This window comes from Oryctolagus cuniculus, chromosome 2, assembly GCF_964237555.1.
Source record: "Oryctolagus cuniculus chromosome 2, mOryCun1.1, whole genome shotgun sequence".
NCBI lineage: Eukaryota > Metazoa > Chordata > Mammalia > Lagomorpha > Leporidae > Oryctolagus > Oryctolagus cuniculus.
Window position 1 is genome coordinate 3,286,849 of NC_091433.1, and position 19,453 is coordinate 3,306,301.

Sequence of the window (19,453 nt, forward strand, 5' to 3'; positions counted from 1 at the left end):
TGTGTCTTAGGGAAACACCTAGCCATAGTGATGCTGATCACATGCGCAGAGAACCAAACGTCAGCACAGAGAACCTGCGCAAACCAGTCACGGCCCATCGGGCAACAGATACTATAGCCATTAAGAAGAAATTATGAAGGTCATTTATCGTCATGGAAAGCTATACACGGTATGTAAAAGTAGCAGTTTATAAAAGAATGACCTCATTTCTGGCTAAACACACACCCCCGTAAGTGGACATTAAGAAGTTTGCAGAGGGGCTGGCACTGTGGCGTACGGGTAAAGCTGCCGCCTGCAATGCCGGCATCCCACACGGGTGTGTACTTAGACTCCCGGCTGCCCCTCTTCCAGGCCAGCTCTCTGCTGTGGCCTGGGAAAGCAGTGGAGGATGGCCCAAGTGCTTGGGGCCCTGCACCCCATGGGAGACCAGGAGAAGCTCCTGGCTCTTGGCTTTGGATCCACACAGCTCTGGCTGTTACGGCCATCTGAGGAATGGACCAGCAGATGGAAGACCTCTCTCTCTGCCTCTGCCTCTCTGTAACCCTGCCTTTCAAATAAATAAATGAATTAAAAAAAAAAAAAAAAAAAAAAAAGAGTCTGCAGAGGCAGGCATTTGGCCTAGTGATGAAGAGGCCAATTAAGACATCCAGATGAAAGAGGCAGAGAGCTCTTAAGTAAAGGAAGAAAAGCCCCGAGAAGAAACGCAGCTAAGCGCTCACGGAGAGCCTGTCTCCTGGCGAGCAGATGCCGGATACGAGATTCTTAGGTGTGTGTGTGCCGACACTGGGCCATGCTGCTGTATGTCACAGAAGGTTCTGTCTAAACGCAGAGTCCATGACAAAACGCGGAGAGGCCCAGCAGCTCTTACCCCGGCAGAGAGGATCGGGCAGTCCCCGCCTCCTGTCTGACCTGGTTAAGCACGGACACAGGTTCACCCATTCACCCAGAAACCACGCAAGTGCAAGTGCCTTCGGAGTGGCGTCGGACACTCAGCACAGTCTGGCGTGGAGGAAGTGTGAGCGGACGACCACAAGCCCCCGGCGCTGGCACACACATACAGAGCGCGTCCAGGATGTGAAGAGGCACACCTTCCCTTCTCAGTCCTGGGAGGCAAGTACAGGCCTCCCGGCCAAGGAGGGGCCACTGAAGCAGAGCCTGGACCTGGGCCAGAGGCAGAGTGCCCAGCACCTGGGAGGGCTGCAGAGTGAAAGCTTTAAGACCAAGAGGCAGTTACATCAAGGATACAATGTAGGCACTTTTCATAAGAGACAGAAGAGGGGCGGGGGCAGAGGGGGAGCAGGTTGGGTGGGGGGGGCGGGAGCGGGGAGGGAATACACTTCATAATTGTATTCATAAGAATTCAAGGGGCCGGTGCTGTGGGGTAGCGGATAAAGCTGCTGCCTGCAGTGCCGGCATCCCGTATGGGCGCTGGTTCGAGTCCCAGCTGCTCCATTTCCAGCCAGCTCTCTGCTGTGGCCTGGGAAAGCAGTGGAGGATGGCCCAAGTCCTTGGGCCCCTGCTATCCATGTGGAAAACCTGGCAGAAGCTCCTGGCTTTGGATCGGTGCAGCTCCAGCTACTGTGGCCAACTGGGGAGTGAACCAGCAGAGGGAATACCTCTTTCTCTACATCTCTTTCTCCGTGTAACTCTTTCAAATAAACAAATCTTTTTAAAAAAAATTTCAAAATATTGTTCAGTATGATTTTTATTCCATGCAGGTCTACTGATGAGAAGAGTGAACTTTTTAGGGGAGAGAGAACAATTGGGGTTCAAAGTATTCCCCATCGCCAAAATACATACCTTTTTATTTTTTTTTTATTTATTTATTTTTTTTTTTTTACAGGCAGAGTGGACAGTGAGAGAGAGAGACAGAGAGAAAGGTCTTCCTTTGCCGTTGGTTCACCCTCCAATGGCCGCCGCGGCCGGCGCACTGCGCTGATCCGAAGGCAGGAGCCAGGTGCTTCTCCTGGTCTCCCATGGGGTGCAGGGCCCAAGCACCTGGGCCATCCTCCACTGCACTCCTGGGCCACAGCAGAGAGCTGGCCTGGAAGAGGGGCAACCGGGACAGAATCCGGCGCCCCGACCGGGACTAGAACCCGGTGAGCTGCGGCGCTGGCCCAATACATACCTTTTTAAAAGAGACTTAGTATTTTATTTGAAGGGCAGAGTTGCGGGGAGGGAGGGAGACAGACTGTCCATCTGCTGGTTCACTCCCCAAATGGCCACAACGCCTGGAACTGGGCCAGACTGGAGCCAGGAGCTTCATCCAGGCCTACACGTGGGTGCAGGCGCCCAGGCACGTGGGCCAGCCTCCACTGCTTTCCCAAGTGCATTAGCAGGAGTCAGACAGAAGTGGAGCAGCCAGGACTTGAATCAGCACCCACCTGGGATAGCGGCGGCACAGGTGACGGCTTTACCAGCTATTCCACAGTGCCTGCCCACTCGGGAGCGTCTATATGCAAGACGTGATATGTGACTAGAGAAAGACTGACATCTTCCTCTCCAAAATGGATGTTTCCGTTCTCATCCTTAACTGCCCCGTTAATACTGATTTATAATATCTTACGTATTTTTGTCTTTCAAAGTACCTTCACATGAAGAGATACTGCCGAATGTTAACATCAGTCCACAGGCATGAGTTTCAGTGCACATATTAACAGTTTAGAAGGCATTTACAGAATACAGAATTCTGTTGTGTTCTTTTGGTATGTGCCTTTCACTTTAAAATGAAAATTAAGTGCGCGTGCCTGCACAGGTGAGCAGGCGCTGACGAGGAGAACGCCACGTTCTGCACCAGGTGCGAAATGCTACTGGGACTGCAGTTCCGCCTGGGACAGGATGTCCACGGCAAACTCGTCAGGAACAGGGATTCCGTTAAAAAATTTGTTATTTTGGCCGGCGCCGCGGCTCACTAGGCTAATCCTCCGCCTAGCGGCGCCAGCACACCGGGTTCTAGTCCCAGTCGGGGCGCCGGATTCTGTCCCGGTTGCCCCTCTTCCAGGCCAGCTCTCTGCTGTGGCCAGGGAGTGCAGTGGAGGATGGCCCAGGTGCTTGGGCCCTGCACCCCATGGGAGACCAGGAAAAGCACCTGGCTCCTAGCTCCTGCCTTCGGATCAGCGCGGTGCGCCGGCAGCAGTGCGCCGGTCGCGGCGGCCATTGGAGGGTGAACAAACGGCAAAGGAAGACCTTTCTCTCTCTCTCTCTCTCACTGTCCACCCTACCTGTCCAAAAAAAAAAAAAAATTTGTTATTTTGAACATCAGAGTTGGGGGGGCAGTCACCTGCTGGTTCCCTCCCCAAACAGCTGCAATGGCCAGGGCTGGCCAGGCCGAAGCCAAGAGCCTAAAATTCCAGTTCTGGGTCTCCCACATGGGTGCAGGTACCAAGCACCTGCACCACCTTCCGCTGCTTTCCCAGGCACATCAGCAGAAAGTAAGACGGGAAGTGGAGCAGCCAGTGCTCACATGGAGTGTCGGCACCAGAGGTGGTGGCTTAACCCACCATGCCACAACGCCGGCTCCAAGATTTCACTTTCTAAAAACAAAATTATTTACTTATTTTTATTTGAAAGGTACAGTGATATACACACACACACACACACACACACATATATAGAGAGAGAGACAGGCACACATACACACACACACACACATATCTCTCACACAGGTGGAGCAGCCAGGACTCAAACCAGCACCAATATGGGATGTGGGTGTCAGAGGAGGAGGCTTAATCTGCAGCACCACAACACTGGCCCTGGGATCACTTTTTAAAAATTTTGCATTACTTTCATTTGAAAGGCAGAAAAAACAAAGAGAACAGGGATCTCTCCTCTACTTGCTCACTCTGCCCAAGCCTGCAGCAGCTGGGGCTGAGCCACACTGAAGCCAGGAGCTGGAAACTCAGTCCCAGCCCCTCCCTGGGGCAGGGATTCGACCACTTGAACAGAAAACTGGAATCGGGGCTGCGCCGTGGCGCAGTAGATTAATCCTCTGCCTGCAGCGCTGGCATCCCATATGGGCGCCGGTTCTAGTCCCGGCTGCTCCTCTTCAGATCCAGCTCTCTGCTGTGGCCTGGGAAAGCAGTGGAGGATGGCCCAAGTCCTTGGGCCCCTGCACCGCATGGGAGACCGGGAAGAGGCATCTGGCTCCCGGCTTTGGATCGGCACAGCTCCGGCCATTGCGGCCATCTGGGGAGTGAACCAGCAGATGGAAGACCTCTCTCTCTGTCTCTCCCTCTCACTGTCTGTAACTAACTCTACCTCTCAAATAAATAAATATTTTTTTAAATTTTTTTTAATTTTTTTATTTGACAGAGTTAGACAGTGAGAGAGACAGAGAGAAAGGTCTTCCCTCTGTTGGTTCACTCTCCAGATGGCCACCACAGCCGGCGCATTGCACCGATCCGAAGCCAGGAATCAGGAGCTTCCTCCCAGTCTCCCATGCGGGTGCAGGGCCCAAGCACTTGGACCATCCTCCACTGCCTTCCCGGGCCACAGCAGAGAGCTGGACTGGAAGGGGAGCAACCGGGACTAGAACCCAGTGCCCATACGGGATGCCAGCACCGCAGGCAGAGGATTAACCAAGTGAGCCACGGCGCCGGCCCCATAAAATCTTTTAAAAAGAAAAAAGAAAGAAAAGAAAGAAAGAGAAAAAGGAAACTGGAATCGGGAGTGGAGCCACGAATCGCAGCCAGGTCCACTGGCACAAGATGTGGGAGCTCTAGGCAGAGTTTAACTGCCACACCGAAGGCCCGGTCTGGAGTTCAATTCTTGGTTCAACTTCCAACAAAACGAGAAACAACAAGGCAGCTCAGTATTACCCATGGATCAAGCCGTGTCAGCTGTGAGAGTGACTTCCAGCCCTGTGAGTTTTGTGTACACGGGTTTTGCCTTATAGTTTTAGGGTGAATTAAGAAATTTTAATCTGTAGCTAAAACTACACAAACAGCAGCATACTACGCACGCTCTTTCTCCCTCATTCCGTTTTTTCTAGCTTCACGTATTGCGTGAATGTGTCATAATTTATTTAATCTACATTTAACTAACACTGAATAATCAGCTTTAAATAGAACTGTTTACTATGATTCCAAATATTTCTATTTTATCTGTTATCTTTTTAGTCTCCTGTACAAATTAAAAGTCCACTGGCCCATAAACTTACTACACATGTGCCACACAGTTACTCAAAATGGTGTGCAAAATCAAGTATGAGTCTTCAAAGTTTTCATCTTACAGACAACACAATCAGCAGGAACCAAGCAGATGTGGCGACAGGGCACGGCAGCATGGCAGCCTACTGCTGGGCCAGAGTTCTGACGGACTTCCTCGTGGTGTCTTCTATCTACAAGGAGCCCGAGGCGGACGAGAAAGGGAACATGCCATCCGAAACAGCCGCTCACGCCGAGCACCCACTCTGCTGCCCACGCCTTCCTGTTCACAGTGGCCGGGGTGACCCAAACCTCACGTGTCCAGTGGAACTAACGCCACCTCATCTTCAGGCCTAACTGGCTGCATAGGCATCAGCCGGTTTCATCCCTTGGGCCACAGGCACAGACGCAGGGGATGCGCGTCACCATCAGAGATGAACCCTTCGCGATTCTTGCTGGGAACGCAGGAAACATGTCCTGAGGCAGTGTGTGAAACTGTGGCCAGGACGGAGCTGCACTGCCCTACATCCAAGGACAAGGCTGCACAACCAGGCCCCCGAGAGGGCGGAAGGCAAAGCCGCGGAGCAGAACGCCCAAACCAAACTGTGAGGCTCTGGACTGAACCTAACCGGTTCTACTTCCAAACCTGCAGCTCTTCCCTCAACTCGACTGAGGCCAAGTCTCTGGCTGTTTGTGAAAGACACGGCCAGGGTCTGAAGGGAGACCCAGTGAGACATCCACACCAGGTCACCCTCAGAAGAACTGCCCCTGCCTCTAGGACACGGCCTGCCCATCAAGAGGCCACGTCCCCCCCAGCAGGGCACGGATCTGAGTCACTGCCCCGGCCTCCAGCTGCAGCTGCTGACGCACAGCGATGGCTCAGGAACTGGGCATCTGCCCATCCCGCAGACTGGACTGCACCATGGCTCCTGGCTCTGACCCCTGCAGACCTCCGGGGACTGAACCAGCTGAGGGCCACGCCGTCTCAAGTAAAGTTAAACATTTTAAAAAAAAGAGTGGCTCCAAACAAGCAAGCATCATCTCAAGTCATCTCTACCTTTCTGCTAGGTCTTCAGCCAGCAGTCCCGATCTCCTGCCATCCTTCCCACGCCGGCCACACTGCAGGCCAACTGGGCGCCCGGCCGCGGCAGCAGGACTCAGACACGTCCGCTTCCTCGAATCTGCTTCCAGTCTCACCTCGCCACGCTGTCTTCTGGCCTCACACCGCCAGGCTCCTCCCTCTGTGACGGTGCACATCTGACCCCTACTTCCTGCTTCCCAGGGGTGACTGTCCCCTACTCTGCACAGCACCAGGTCACGCAGACCCTAGGCCAGCAGCTGCCTCCCAGGGCCCCAGGGACTGTCTCGGGCTGTCTGGGTTCCTGGTGTCTGACAAGCACCAAGCGTGTAGTGAGCACTCACTTCTAAGTTAACAAGCAGAGATGTGGATTTTGAAAACTAATATCATATGTAAAATTTCTACTCTATGAAAAGACCTTACACACAAAAAAATTTAATATGGTAGACTAGGAAGGATGTAAATTTATATACCCATATTATCACTAACTCCTTTTTTTAAAAAAAGATTTATTTATTTGAAAGACAGAGATACAGAAAGAGATAGAGCCAGAGCACGAGAGAGGTCTCCCATCCACTAGTTCACTCCTCAAATGACTGGGATGGTCAGAGCTGCACTGATCCAAAGCCAGGAGCTTCTCCCAGGTCTCCCACGCAGGTGCAGGGCCCAAGCACTTGGGCATCTTCTACTGCTTTCCCAGGCCACAGCAGAGAGCTGGATCTGAAGTGGAGCAGCCGGGACTCCAACCAGCGTCTATATGGGATGCCAGCACTGCAGGCAGCAGCTTTACCCACTACACCACAGCGCCGGCCCCCAAGAAAACACCTTTCTAAGAGATCCAACCGTGTCACAGGTAATAATCATATTCAGAAATGTTATGGTGGCCACATCTGTCTGCTGAACCCATAATCAGGAAATACTGCAAGATCAAATATTTCAAATTGATTTTTTATTTGTTTAAAGATTTATTTGTCTGAAAGGCAGAATGACAGAGAGAGAGAGAGATTTTCCATCCACTGGTTCACCCCCTAAATGGCTGCAACAGCCAGGGCTGGGCCAGGCTGAAGCCAGGAACCAGGAACTCCATCCATGTCTCCCACATGGGTGGCAGGGGCCGAAATACTTGGGCCAGCTCCCGCTGCTTTCCCAGGCTCATTAGCAGGGACCTGGATTGGAAGCGGAGCATCTAGGACTCGAACCAGTGCCCACATGGGACGTGAGCCTCACAGGCAGCAGCCTAACCTGCTATGCCAACAGTCCCGGAGCTACCGATTTTAAAAAGGCGAAGGTGTGGGGCCGGTGCTGTGCACAGTGGGCTAAGCTTCGCCTGCGGTGCCGGCGTCCCATGTGGGCGCCGGTTTGTGTCCTGGCTGCTCCTCTTCCCATCCAACTCTCTGCTAATGGCTTCGGGTTGGCTCAGCTCCAGCTGCTGCAACCATTTGGTGAGTGAACAAGCAGCTCAAAGAGCCTTCTCTGTCTCTCCCTCTCTCTGTAACTCCACCTCTTAAATAAATAAATAAATCTTGAGGCCGGCGCCGCGGCTCACTAGGCTAATCCTCCGCCTAGCGGCGCTGGCACACCGGGTTCTAGTCCCGGTCAGGGCGCCGGATTCTGTCCCGGTTGCTCCTCTTCCAGGCCAGCTCTCTGCTGTGGCCAGGGAGTGCAGTGGAGGATGGCCCAGGTACTTGGGCCCTGCACCCCATGGGAGACCAGGAAAAGCACCTGGCTCCTGGCTCCTGCCATCGGATCAGCGCGGTGCGCCGGCCGCAGCGCGCCGGCCGCGGCGGCCATTGGAGGGTGAACCAACAGCAAAGGAAGACCTTTCTCTCTGTCTCTCTCTCTCACTGTCCACTCTGCCTGTCTAAATAAATAAATAAATAAATAAATAAATAAATAAATAAATAAATCTTGAAGAAAGAGATAAAAGTGCTGCAGCAGAATGTCAGCTAATGAACATGAAGGGGAGCTTACGTACAGGGGTCACCGTCCTTCACCCACCAAAGGGGTAGCTGATCCAGGCGCAGCCACCAACACACGGTGTAAACGCAATCTCTCTGCACGTGCAACTACAAGGAAAACAGTGTTCGGCTTATGGAGTGACCTGGTGGGCACAACCCGAACCTAAATCACCAGCATCGAGCACAACGCTGCCTGTGTGTCTGACTGATGCAAGAGGAGGAGACAGCCCCTCCACGTAACTGGACTGCCCAAACACATAAGCTGACTCTGAGCACCAAGAAACACCAGCAAGCCCAAATCAAGGGACACTCTGGTAGGAAATACGAACGTCACAAGACACAGAGGCATAGGAAGGACTGTTCCAGACTGAAGGAGATTAAAGGCATGTGAGCCATCAAGATGGCGGCGCATCATCTCAAGCTGGAGACCAGATGATGGAAACACTGCAGTCAACACACTGCCGGGACACTCACAGAAACCGAGCATCGACTGTGTACTCAATAATAACGTATCGGGCCGGCGCCGCGGCGCAGCAGGTTAATCCTCCACCTGCAGTGCCAGCATCCCATATGGGCGCCGGTTCTAGTCCTGGCTGCTCCTCTTCTGATCCGGCTCTCTGCTGTGGTCTGGGAAAGCAGTAGAAGATGGCCCACGTGCCTGGGCCCTGTACCTGTGTGGGTGACCCAGAAGAAGCTCCTGGCTCCTGGCTTCGGATCAGTGCAGCTCCGGCCATTGCAGCCACTGCAGAGTGAACCAGCAGATAGAAGACCTCTCTCTCTGCCTCTCCCTCTCACTGTCTCTTTACCTCTCAAATAAATACATAAATAAAATCTTAAAAATAAAAAATAATGTATCAAGGCTACTTTTACTGAATTTTACAAAACTGTTTTGTGGCTATCTAAGACAAAGTCCTTATTTTAAATACACACTGATTTATTCACAACAGGTGAGCATGAAGAGAAGAAAGAATTTAGTTGCCTGGGAAAACATGACCAATGGGTGACCAAATGACAAGCACACAAGAATTCCTCGTGAGGCCGGCGCCGCGGCTCACTAGGCTAATCCTCCGCCTAGCGGCGCTGGCACACCGGGTTCTAGTCCCGGTCGGGGCGCCGGATTCTGTCCCGGTTGCCCCTCTTCCAGGCCAGCTCTCTGCTGTGGCCAGGGAGTGCAGTGGAGGATGGCCCAGGTGCTTGGGCCCTGCACCCCATGGGAGACCAGCAAAAGCACCTGGCTCCTGCCTCCTGCCACCGGATCTGCGCGGTGCGCCGGCCGCAGCGCGCCTCCGTGGCGGCCATTGGAGGGTGAACCAACGGCAAAGGAAGACCTTTCTCTCTGTCTCTCTCTCTCACTGTCCACTCTGCCTGTCAAAAAAAAAAAAAAAAAAAAAAAAAAAAAAAAGAATTCCTCGTGAGATTTCTGATGTTGTGTTAAAATCCTTTGGAACAGAGAGCCTTCTGTCCGCAGCCCGTTACCATCTCAGAGAGCCGATGCTCGGCACTGGAAACACCATCCCCTTTGGAAGAAGACACAGCTTTCACTGAGGGGCACCCGGAAGTCCACAGAGGAAGGCAGCCTGGGCTTTGGGGAATGGGGAAGAAAGCATCCGAAAATGATCAACAGTGAATTCCCACTGATCTGAGACGACACTTGCCAGAGCGTAACAATCATGACCAAAAGAGAGGAAAAGACAAATTATGGAAGTAAGAATGGCCGGGAGCGGTCTTCCGCAACCACACAGCGAGCGGCTGACACAACCGTGTTCATCAGAGGTCCACCAGCCTCAACCAAGACTCGATCTGCTCGGCTCACCTCCTCCCTACCGCCCTGCGCAGCTGAGACTGAACCCACGCACAAAGCTGCTTCGGGGCCAGATCTCTGTGCCTGTGTTTAGCTCAGACCCGGCAGGTGGCGAGCAGGAGCTGGGAAACAGCCTTCAGGCTGCTCTACTGGCCACCGCAACCTGCGGCTGGATGAGGAAAGACACAGCGACGGGTGCCTGGGAGGGCAGTCATCGGCCTCCACCCGAGGCACGTGGCCACCACAGCAGGAACCTGACCGGCGACTGGAGCTCCGAATCACAGAAGCTGAGCAGAGGCCCCTTCCTTAGCCGGGAGAGCCCTTCCCCAGGCTCGACACCCAGGCCCCCTTACTCGACTCCCGCGGAGCCACCCGTCTCCTTTTCCCTCTTCAAGAGTGACGGTGCCTGCCGGGGACTGGAACGCAGGGGCTACCTGACCCCACGTCACTTACGAAAACGAGTGCCACTGTCCATTTCACTGTCTCGTCAGCCCTGTGCTAGCCTTGGGTTGCGTGCAACAGTATTTCAAGGGCTTCACTTCCCGTGTGTTCTCCTTGTGAACTCTAGACATGTCGTGTGCTCCCTAACCTTCATCTGTCCTGTGTCCTAAAAGTGACCCAGAACTCTGGAGCCAGGACCAAGTACAAACTGCAGATACCGATACTCCTGTGCTCCCTGGCCCAACTGCTGCAGTCAATCAAGAACCCCGCGGAGTGACACACAGGTCTCACAGAGATGTGTGTGACAATCCCCTTATTAGTAGGCGTCAGGTCCTACCGCCTCACTTCAAAGACTCAGCCTTTATGTTGGTGTTTATTACATAGCCTAGGTTGATAGTGCTAATACACGCGAAGAAATGAGAAATAGTAAACCCTTACTAAAAAACTACTCACATACCACGAGTTACAACTGAAGCCTACGATGTCTGAATTTCAGGAAATATCTTCATTTCTGAAAATAAAAGTGCTTCCATGACTGTAGATTTAGATTTTACCTTTTACTTGCCCCTAAAGAAGTACATTTTACACTACTAGGAAAACGATGACAAATAAGGAAATTGTACCTACAAAATACTGACCCTCAACACAACACACGCGCTGAATACCAGGTCTGCAAGCAGCCTCTTCAAATCCCATGGGACTTCACTTCGCTAGGCAGGAAAGCAGAGCTGGAGCAGGAAGAACGCCCGTTTCCAGCCAGAAAGGAGAGACCAGCAGAGGGAAGCACGCGCCCCACACCAGGCCGGGAGGCCCGCGTGCCCAGGCGGGAGCCTCTCTATCCATGAGTTACTGGAGTCCAGGCCGTTTTTGTGGTTTGGAAAGGCAAAGCCAGCATCTGCCAACAAAACGTTGCTGCTGCCTTCAGCACTGGTAACAACGGCTTACAACAACAGAGTGCCACACAGCACCCCTGCTTCCACCAGCGGTCTAGGAAACCAAGGTTCCCCAGGAGCCTGTGCAGGGCGGTCACTCGGAGCCCACCCTCCACTGCCGACTCCGCGTCCCTCGGCCAGGCCACACTTCTCGTACCGCCTCTTTTACCTACTGGCTCGCCACACATGTTGTCAGTTACAAGCAGTTTAATATCATTCTTGAAGATAAAACACTGCACTTTAGACTAAGAAGTGTAACAGACTCAGCACTTAAGGAGCTAGTCACAACGTGTGATTTTCCTCAATAGTCAAATCCCAAGGAAAGCCTAGTGCACGGGAGCAGGCTGTCAGCCGTCCGTCCACAGCGCGCTCCGGCGCCCGAGCCGAGCACCGGGAAGCCCACCGAGCAAAGGCAGTGACCGAGCCACTCACTGTGCTGGGCGACACCGTGCCTGACGTGCCGACGTGGTCACATCACCTCGTGACGGGCCAGTCACAGCCTGCACACCCCCACTGCGGGCACTCTGAGCACGAAGCCGGCACGCTCCTGTGAGAGTGTGAGAGTGCGCCCGCCCGCCCGCCCGCCCGGCTCGCAGTACCTGCTCCTGCAGGTCGCGGTCGCAGCCGTCGCGCAGCAGCAGGCTGAGGACGTAGCGCGTGTAGACCATGGCGTCAATGCCGCACTTCTCCAGCTCCTGCCCCAGCCAGGCCTGCACCGGGCCCAGCGCAGGGAGCAGAGACATCGCGGACGCAGGGCCGGGCAGGAGCGCGAGGAGCTTCCAGACGGCACACCACGCACAACCGCACAGGTAGGCTGCATGAATCTAGGTTGCAGACATCCTTAAGACACACAGCACTGTCTGCGGCTCTCACTCGTCGCTGTCTGGAGGGGATCTTCACTCCAGTGAGCAGGAGGGACGCCGGGCGTCGAGGAGAGCGCCGGTTGCTGCTGCGGTCAGCCGCCTAGAACACAGTCTCCTTCTTCAGGCATGACCCGCGAGTCCCGAAGCAACATACGTGTAGATGGAATTCTCTACTTTCATTTCACATTGAGGCCAAATCTAAGTTTCCAGCAGAACCTGTAAAAATGAAAGAAAAAGTATGCATTATACACACATGTACATTAAAGTATAGATCTTCCAACCCAAAAAAAAAATCAAATGAACTGTTCCTCTTTGTTAAAATGTCTTAGGGGGCTAACACTGTGGCGTGGCCAGTACAGCCGCCACCTGCAGAGCCAGCATCCCATAGGGGCACCGGTTTGATCCCCGGCTGCTCCACTTCCAATCCAGCTCTCTGCTATGGCCTGGGAAAGCAGTGGAAGATGGCCCAGGTCCTCAGGCCCCTGCACCCACGTGGGAGACCCAGAAGAAGCTCCTGGCTCCTGACTTTGGATCAGCACAGCTCTAGCCATTGGGACCAACTGGGCAGTGAACCAGCAGATGGAAGACCTCTCTCTCTGCCGCTCCTTCTCTGTGTAACATTTTTTTTTTTTTAGAGAATTATTTATGGGGCCGTTTCTGTCTCCGTGGCGCAATAGGTTAAGCCTCCACCTGTGGCACCGGCATCCCATATGGGTGCTGGTTCGAGTCCCAGCTGCTCCACTTACAATCCAGCTCTCTGCTGTGGCCTGGGAAAGCAGTGGAGGATGGCCTAAGTCCTTGGGCCCCTACACCCACATGGGAAACCCGGAAGAAGCTCCTGGCTCCTGGCTTTGGATTGGCACAACTATGGTTGTTGTGGGCATTTGGGGAGTGAACCCGCGAATGAAAGACCTTTCTCTCTGTCTCTCCCTCTCTCTGTCTGTAACTCTACCTCTCAAATAAATAAAAAATCTTTAAAAAAATTATTTATTTGAAAGTCAGAATTACACAGAAAGAGAAAGAGAGGCAGAGGCAGAGAAAGAGAGAGAGGTCTTCCATCGCTGGTTCACACCCCAATTGGCTGCAATGGCTGGAGCTGCGCCGATACAAAGCCAGGAGCCAGGAGCTTCTTCTGGGTCCCCTTCGCAGGTGGCAGGGCCCCAGGACTTGGGCCATCTTCTAAAAGGCCACAGCAGAGAGCTGGATCAGAAGTGGAGCTGCCAGGACTCAAACCAGTGCCCATATGGGATGCTGGCTCTGCAGGCGGCAGCTTTACCCGCTACGCCACAGTGCCAGCCCCATAACTCTTTCAAATAAATTAATATTTAAATTAAAAAAAAATAAAATGTCTTTGGTAACAGAACACTGGTACTCCTTCCCCGGCCCCCAGTAATCTTCTGACATTTCAAACTAATCTCAGGATCAGTTTAACAAAAACAATTAGAAGCTGGTGTTCTGATTGTACTCAGATATGCAGACATTCCACTGTCTCAGGAGACTGGCAGGTTAACGTGGTTACCTGCAGGGCTGAAGGGCCGGCCTACTCGCAAATCAGCGGTTCACATCCAAGCACAACAGAAGTCAGCAGCTGAACACTGACTTCACTGAAACACTGCATGGAAAGCAATTATCTTGTACGGCCACAAACTTCAGGACTGGTCATCACTTACTTCATAGAGATTAAGGTGAAATAAAAATTGGTCTTCTAGCCATGCCAGCCCTTCCTGTTAAACCTACTGTATAATGTTTTTATTATTATTCCCTCCCTAAATTAACATACTTTGAATACAAACATATCTAACAATAGGCTTACTAGATCACAATGTTCTGTGTCAGTTTTAATTAGTTCCTATCATTAGGAAATGGCAGCTAGCGAATGGAAGGTCAGTCTCCTCAGCTCAGTTTAAGCACGGATTTTAGCAGACAACAGAGCGCTACCTAAAAAACTTCCAAATAAAAACTAAAAATTACTGTTAGTAAAAGCATCAAGGCAGAAAGAAAACGACCCTTCCCCAGACGGAAGACTGATATTCTTGCATTTAATCTGTAAAAATGTAGTGATTTCACATACACTAAATGTAAAGAGAACTTTAAATCCACTGTAGGAGGTTACTGGATTAACGTGTCACTCATGTCTATGTGGCTACTTTAAAACAGCCTCGTTACTATGTATCTCTCTGCGGGCCAGCGGTCAGGTGCAGCCTGTTACAGTTGCTTGCTAGGCTGCTGGCATCCTGACTGGAGGGCAGAGTCCACTCCCGGCTGGCTGTTTCCCATCCAGCTTCCTGACCGTGAGCCTGGGAAGGCAGCAGACATGTCCCAAGGACTGGGTCCCTGCCCCCACACAAGAGACCCAGACAGAGTTCCAGGCTCCTGGCTCTGGCCTGGCCCAGTCCTGGCCACGGCAGCCACCTGGGAATGAACCAGCAGATACAAGGCCTCGCTCTGTCACTGCCATTCAAATAAAACTAGAAGAATTGTCCACTCGTGTTCCAGTTCCTCCACTCCCAATCCAGCTCCCTGGTCATGACCTGGGAAGAGCAGCGGAAGATGGCCAAAGTACTTGGGTCCCTGCACCCATGTGGGAAAAGCAGATGAAGCGCCTTGTTCCTGGCTTCAACCGTTAAGGGGAGTGAACCAGGGGATGGAAGATACCTCTTTCTCCTTCCCTCCCTCCCTCCTTCCCTCTTCCATAACTCCTTCAAATAAATAAACCTTAAAAAAATAAATAAATAAAAAGAAAAGAGAGGCAGAGGAAGGAGAGACAGAGATCTTCCACCCACTGCTTCACCCCAAGTGGCTACAGTGGCAGAGGCGGGGCCAGGCCAAAGCCCGGAGCCCAGAACTCCATCTGGAGCTCCCATGCGTGCAGCAGGGACCCAAGCATTTGGGCCATCTGCTGCTGCCTCCCAGGTACATCTGCAGGGAGCTGGATCAGAAGCAGAGCAGCAGGGACTTGAACTGTCACTTTGATATGGGGTGCCGGCATTAACCTGCTGCGCCACAGCGCCAGCCCCAGCACCTCAAATTTTCAGGAAAAATCCCAACAGAGAGCCACACAGACAGAAAATCAGATTTACAAAGGCGGTCCTCAAGTACCTGGCCGGGTATCAATGTCTGAAGTGAGGAGCTGGGCACAGGAAGGGCCATCACAGAGGCCAGAAGCAGCCTGTAGGACGGCGACAGTCTCCACGGCCACACCCCAGAGCCTCACACAAGGGGCACCAGGTGAGTACGCAAGGGCACTGTCTTAGCACCAGGGAATACCCCACTTTGGTCCTAACAAATCTTAAGAGAGAACAGGAGGGTAAACTTCTGCTGTGACACCAGATTCCCACGCAGGAGCACCAGTTCAAGTCCCAGCTGCTCCACTTCAGATCCAGCTGCCTGCAGTGCGCCTGGGAGCGCACGGAGGCCGGCCCAAGTATGGGCACCTGGATGGAGCAAAACCTCCGCAGTGCTAACAGAAAAAAACTACAGTGTTATCCCCACTAAAACTAGCTCTCAAAATGAAGGTGAAAACACACTCTCGGACGATAAAAATGCAAGGATTTCGCACCTGCAAACCTGCCCAAGGATGTGGAAGAAGGAAAACAAGCCCAGAACAAAGCACAGATCTAACCTGGCTCTCACGATGACAAAGGAAAGACGGACACCGGCGGGCAAGAGGACCACGTGCGGCCTGCGAGCAGAATGAGCTACACGGGTTCATCACTCCACACATGGCGGAAGCAGGCACAGGGACATCCCCAGAGCAAGCCTGCTCCCACGCTGTCCGTGACGTGCCATTCCCAGCAAGGTCATCGGAAATCAGTCTGGGAAAGCCGGAATGGCCCAAACACCAGCCCAACTCAGAGCTCCGGGTGTTACCCCGTGACATGTGAGGAGCAGCAGGAAAAGATTCTCTGGGAAATCCTTAAAAACAATGTAATACTTTATCCATTTTAGTATTTTTTTTTTTGTTCTAGTACTATTGGTTGAACTCTGTCATTAACACACAATTATTCTTAGGTGTTTAAATTTTAACTGAAAAGTGATCCCTGTTAAACATAAGAGTGGGAATAAGAGAGGGAGGAGATGTACAATTTGGGACATGCTCAATCGGACTTGCCCCAAATGGTGGAGTTAGAAACGTGCCAGGGAATTCCAATACAATCCCATCAAGGTGGCATGTACCAAGGCCATCTCACTAGTCCAAGTGATCAATTTCAGTTCACAATTGATCACACTGATAGGTCTAAGAGTCAAAGGGATCACACAAACAACACTAGTGTCTGCTAATACTAACTGACAGAATCAAAAAGGGAGAGAATGATCCAACATGGGAAGTGGGATACACAGCAGACTCATAGAATGGCAGATGTCCTAAATAGCACTCTGGCTCAGAATCAGCCCTTAAGGCATTCAGATCCGGCTGAAGAGCCCATGAGAGTATTTTAGGCATGGAAAGCCAAGACTCTCGGGGGGGGGGGGGGGGGACGACCTAAATGAAAGATCTCTGTGAGTGAGATCCCAGTGGAAAGGGCCATCAAAGAAGGAGGTACCTTTCTCTGAAGGGAGAACTTCCACTTTGACTATGACCCTGTCGGAATAAGATCGAACTCGGCTAACTCAAAAGGCTTCCACAGCCTTGGCAACTCAAGACTAGAGCCCAGGGAGATTACTGACGCCATAAACAACAGTGTCAAATTGTTAAGTCAACAACAGGAGTCACTGTGTACTGACTTCTCATGTGGGATCTGTCCTTAATGTGTTGTCCAATGTGAAGTAATGCTATAACTAGTACTGAAACAGTATTTTACACTTTGTGTTTCTGTGTGGGTGCAAACTGATGAAATCTTTACTTAATATATACTAAATCGATCTTCTGTATATAAAGATAATTAAAAATGAATCTTGATGTGAATGGAATGGGAGAGGGAGAGGGAGATGGGAGGGGTGCGAGTGGGAGGGAAATTATGGGGGGGGAGCCATTGTAATCCATAAACTGTACTTTGGAAATTTATATTTACTAAATAAAAATAATCCCCTCCAAAAAAAAAAAAAGAGCACTGGCAAAGATTACTACGTTTGTCTCATTATTTAATTATCTTTGAGAGATTACTGAAGGGCCTGCGATGTGGCATAGCCTGTAAAGCCGCCGCCTACAGTGCGGGCATCCCATATGGGTGCTGGTTTGTGTCCTGGTTGCTCCACTTCTGATCCAGCTCTCTGCTGTGGCCTTGGAAGGCAGTGGAAGATGGCCCAAGTGTTGGGCCCCTGCACCCATGTGGGAGACCTGGAGGAAGCTCCTGGCTCCAGATCAACTCAGCTCCGGCTGATGCGGCCAACTGGGGAGTGAACCAGTGGATGGAAGATCTCTCTCTCTCTCTCTCTCACCCTGACTTTCAAGTAGATGTTAAGGGAGTGAACCAGTGGATGGAAGATCGATCTCTCTCTCTCTCTCTCTGTTGCCCTGACTTTCAAGTAGATGTTAAAATACATTTTAAGAAGTAGGTTTTTTAAAAAAAGCTACACAAATGCAACATAAAGCAAAATCAAAGCTGGCAAAAGCTTTCCTGTGCATCATTACCCTAACAGGTCTCTAACCACCTGTCACCCCATCACACAGTTTAGATATAAAGTATCTGATCACAGCCAGTCACCAGTGATTATATACAGTGCAGAGCAGAGAGGACCGAGGAGAAGACAAAGGAAGTAAAGACAGTCTGTGGCTTCAGACCACCTGCCCCCGTCTAGTGCGCAGCACCAACTGTGGTTCCAATGCAGAAGCCCCTACCGTGGCTTGCTCTTCCTTAGCCACACGGCAGGTCTGAATGTTCTCGGAGCTAGAGTTCCATCGTCCCTGCTCCGCCCCTCAAACCTTTAGCGGACGACCCAGGTGCAGAATGCTGGGCTCTACGTGAGTGCCAAGACTCTGGTAGAGAGCCAGCACTGTGGGTGGGGGGCTAAGCCTCCGCCTGCAGTGCCAGCATCCCATATGGGCATGGGTGCGAGTCCCGGCTGCTCTTCTTCCAATCCAGCTCTCTGTGACGGCCTGGGAAGGCAGTGGAAGATGGCCCAGCCCTTGGCCCCTGCACTCACAGGAGAGACCCAGAGGCAGCTCCTGCCTCTTGGCTTCAGACTGGCCCAGCTCCAGCCGCTGCGGCCATCTGGGGAGTGAACCAGCGGATGGAAGACTTCTCTCTGTGTCTCTACCTTTCTCCTCTGTAACTCTGCTTTTCAAACAAATCTTAAAAAAAAAAAAAAAAAAATGACTGGCCAACACCCAAATATCAACCTGCGTATTCACACACCTTTACGTTCATTCCTAATGTGAAGGTCGTCACATGAACTTAGATTTTATTTTAACTAAGTTCTAGATAAAAGACTGAAAGAAAAAAACACCAATGTACATGTGCAAGAGTTGTGTAAAACCCTTTCTTCAGCGTTTCCGTGAAGAAAAGGACCTTAAAATCATCTTATTTTCTCTTATGCAAAATTGATCCAGATCATCCTAAAGACAGGACTTTACACACGACAGAAAGCCCCACAATGAAGACACTTCTCTTAGCATTTTTAATTTTAAATGGTTCCCATCATGGATCTAAAAACAACGCTGATGAATTGTCATGGAAGTTTATCATCTGGGTCTGCCTAGTTCACAAGGTGACACGGGAGCGGGCGCAGCAGCCCAGCAGTCTCAATAACTGGGTTTCTGTACTCAGTGTCACCCCCACTGCTGAACAGCTGGGCTGTGGCCCGCGTCCCGGTTCTCCCACATGTGAACAGATGAAGGGGCCTCAGCATTCCCTAAAACGCCACACAGTTTTACTATAAACTCTTGTCCCCATTGTTATTATTCACTTCATCTTACAGGTTCCTTCACTAATAGGATTATCTAGAAAACAGTAATTATTTAAATGTGTTAGCTGAGACAGGCATTTGGCCTAGCAGTTAAAGAACTACATCCAAACTGCAGTGCCTGGCTCTGCTCCCCAGCTCAGCTCCTGATGTCAGCTTCCAGCCACTGCCAGTGCAGACCCTGGAGGCCACGGCGAGAGTGGCTGGGTCCTGCTGCCTAGGGGAGACCTGGACTGAGTTCCTGGTTCAGGCCCAACCCCGCCCTGGCCATCACAGGACTCTGGACAGTGAGCCAGGAGGTGCGAGTGCACACACAGACTCACTCTATTTCTGTCAAGTAAGTAAAATTTTCCTTAAAAATAGATTAGCCTTTCGGAGCAAAAAAAATCGCTT

The 19,453-nt window shown here is 51.7% G+C and overlaps 1 protein-coding gene across 1 annotated transcript in view; it reads right to left on the reverse strand.

Moving 5' to 3' along the window:
* Positions 1-19,453, reverse strand: part of KIAA0232 (KIAA0232 ortholog) — an 85,524-nt gene that overhangs the window by 38,320 nt on the left and 27,751 nt on the right. The window contains 2 exon segments of the mRNA XM_070068018.1: positions 11,954-12,117; positions 12,120-12,433. Coding sequence (XP_069924119.1) covers positions 11,954-12,117; positions 12,120-12,174 — 219 coding nt within the window. The 5' untranslated portion in view covers positions 12,175-12,433.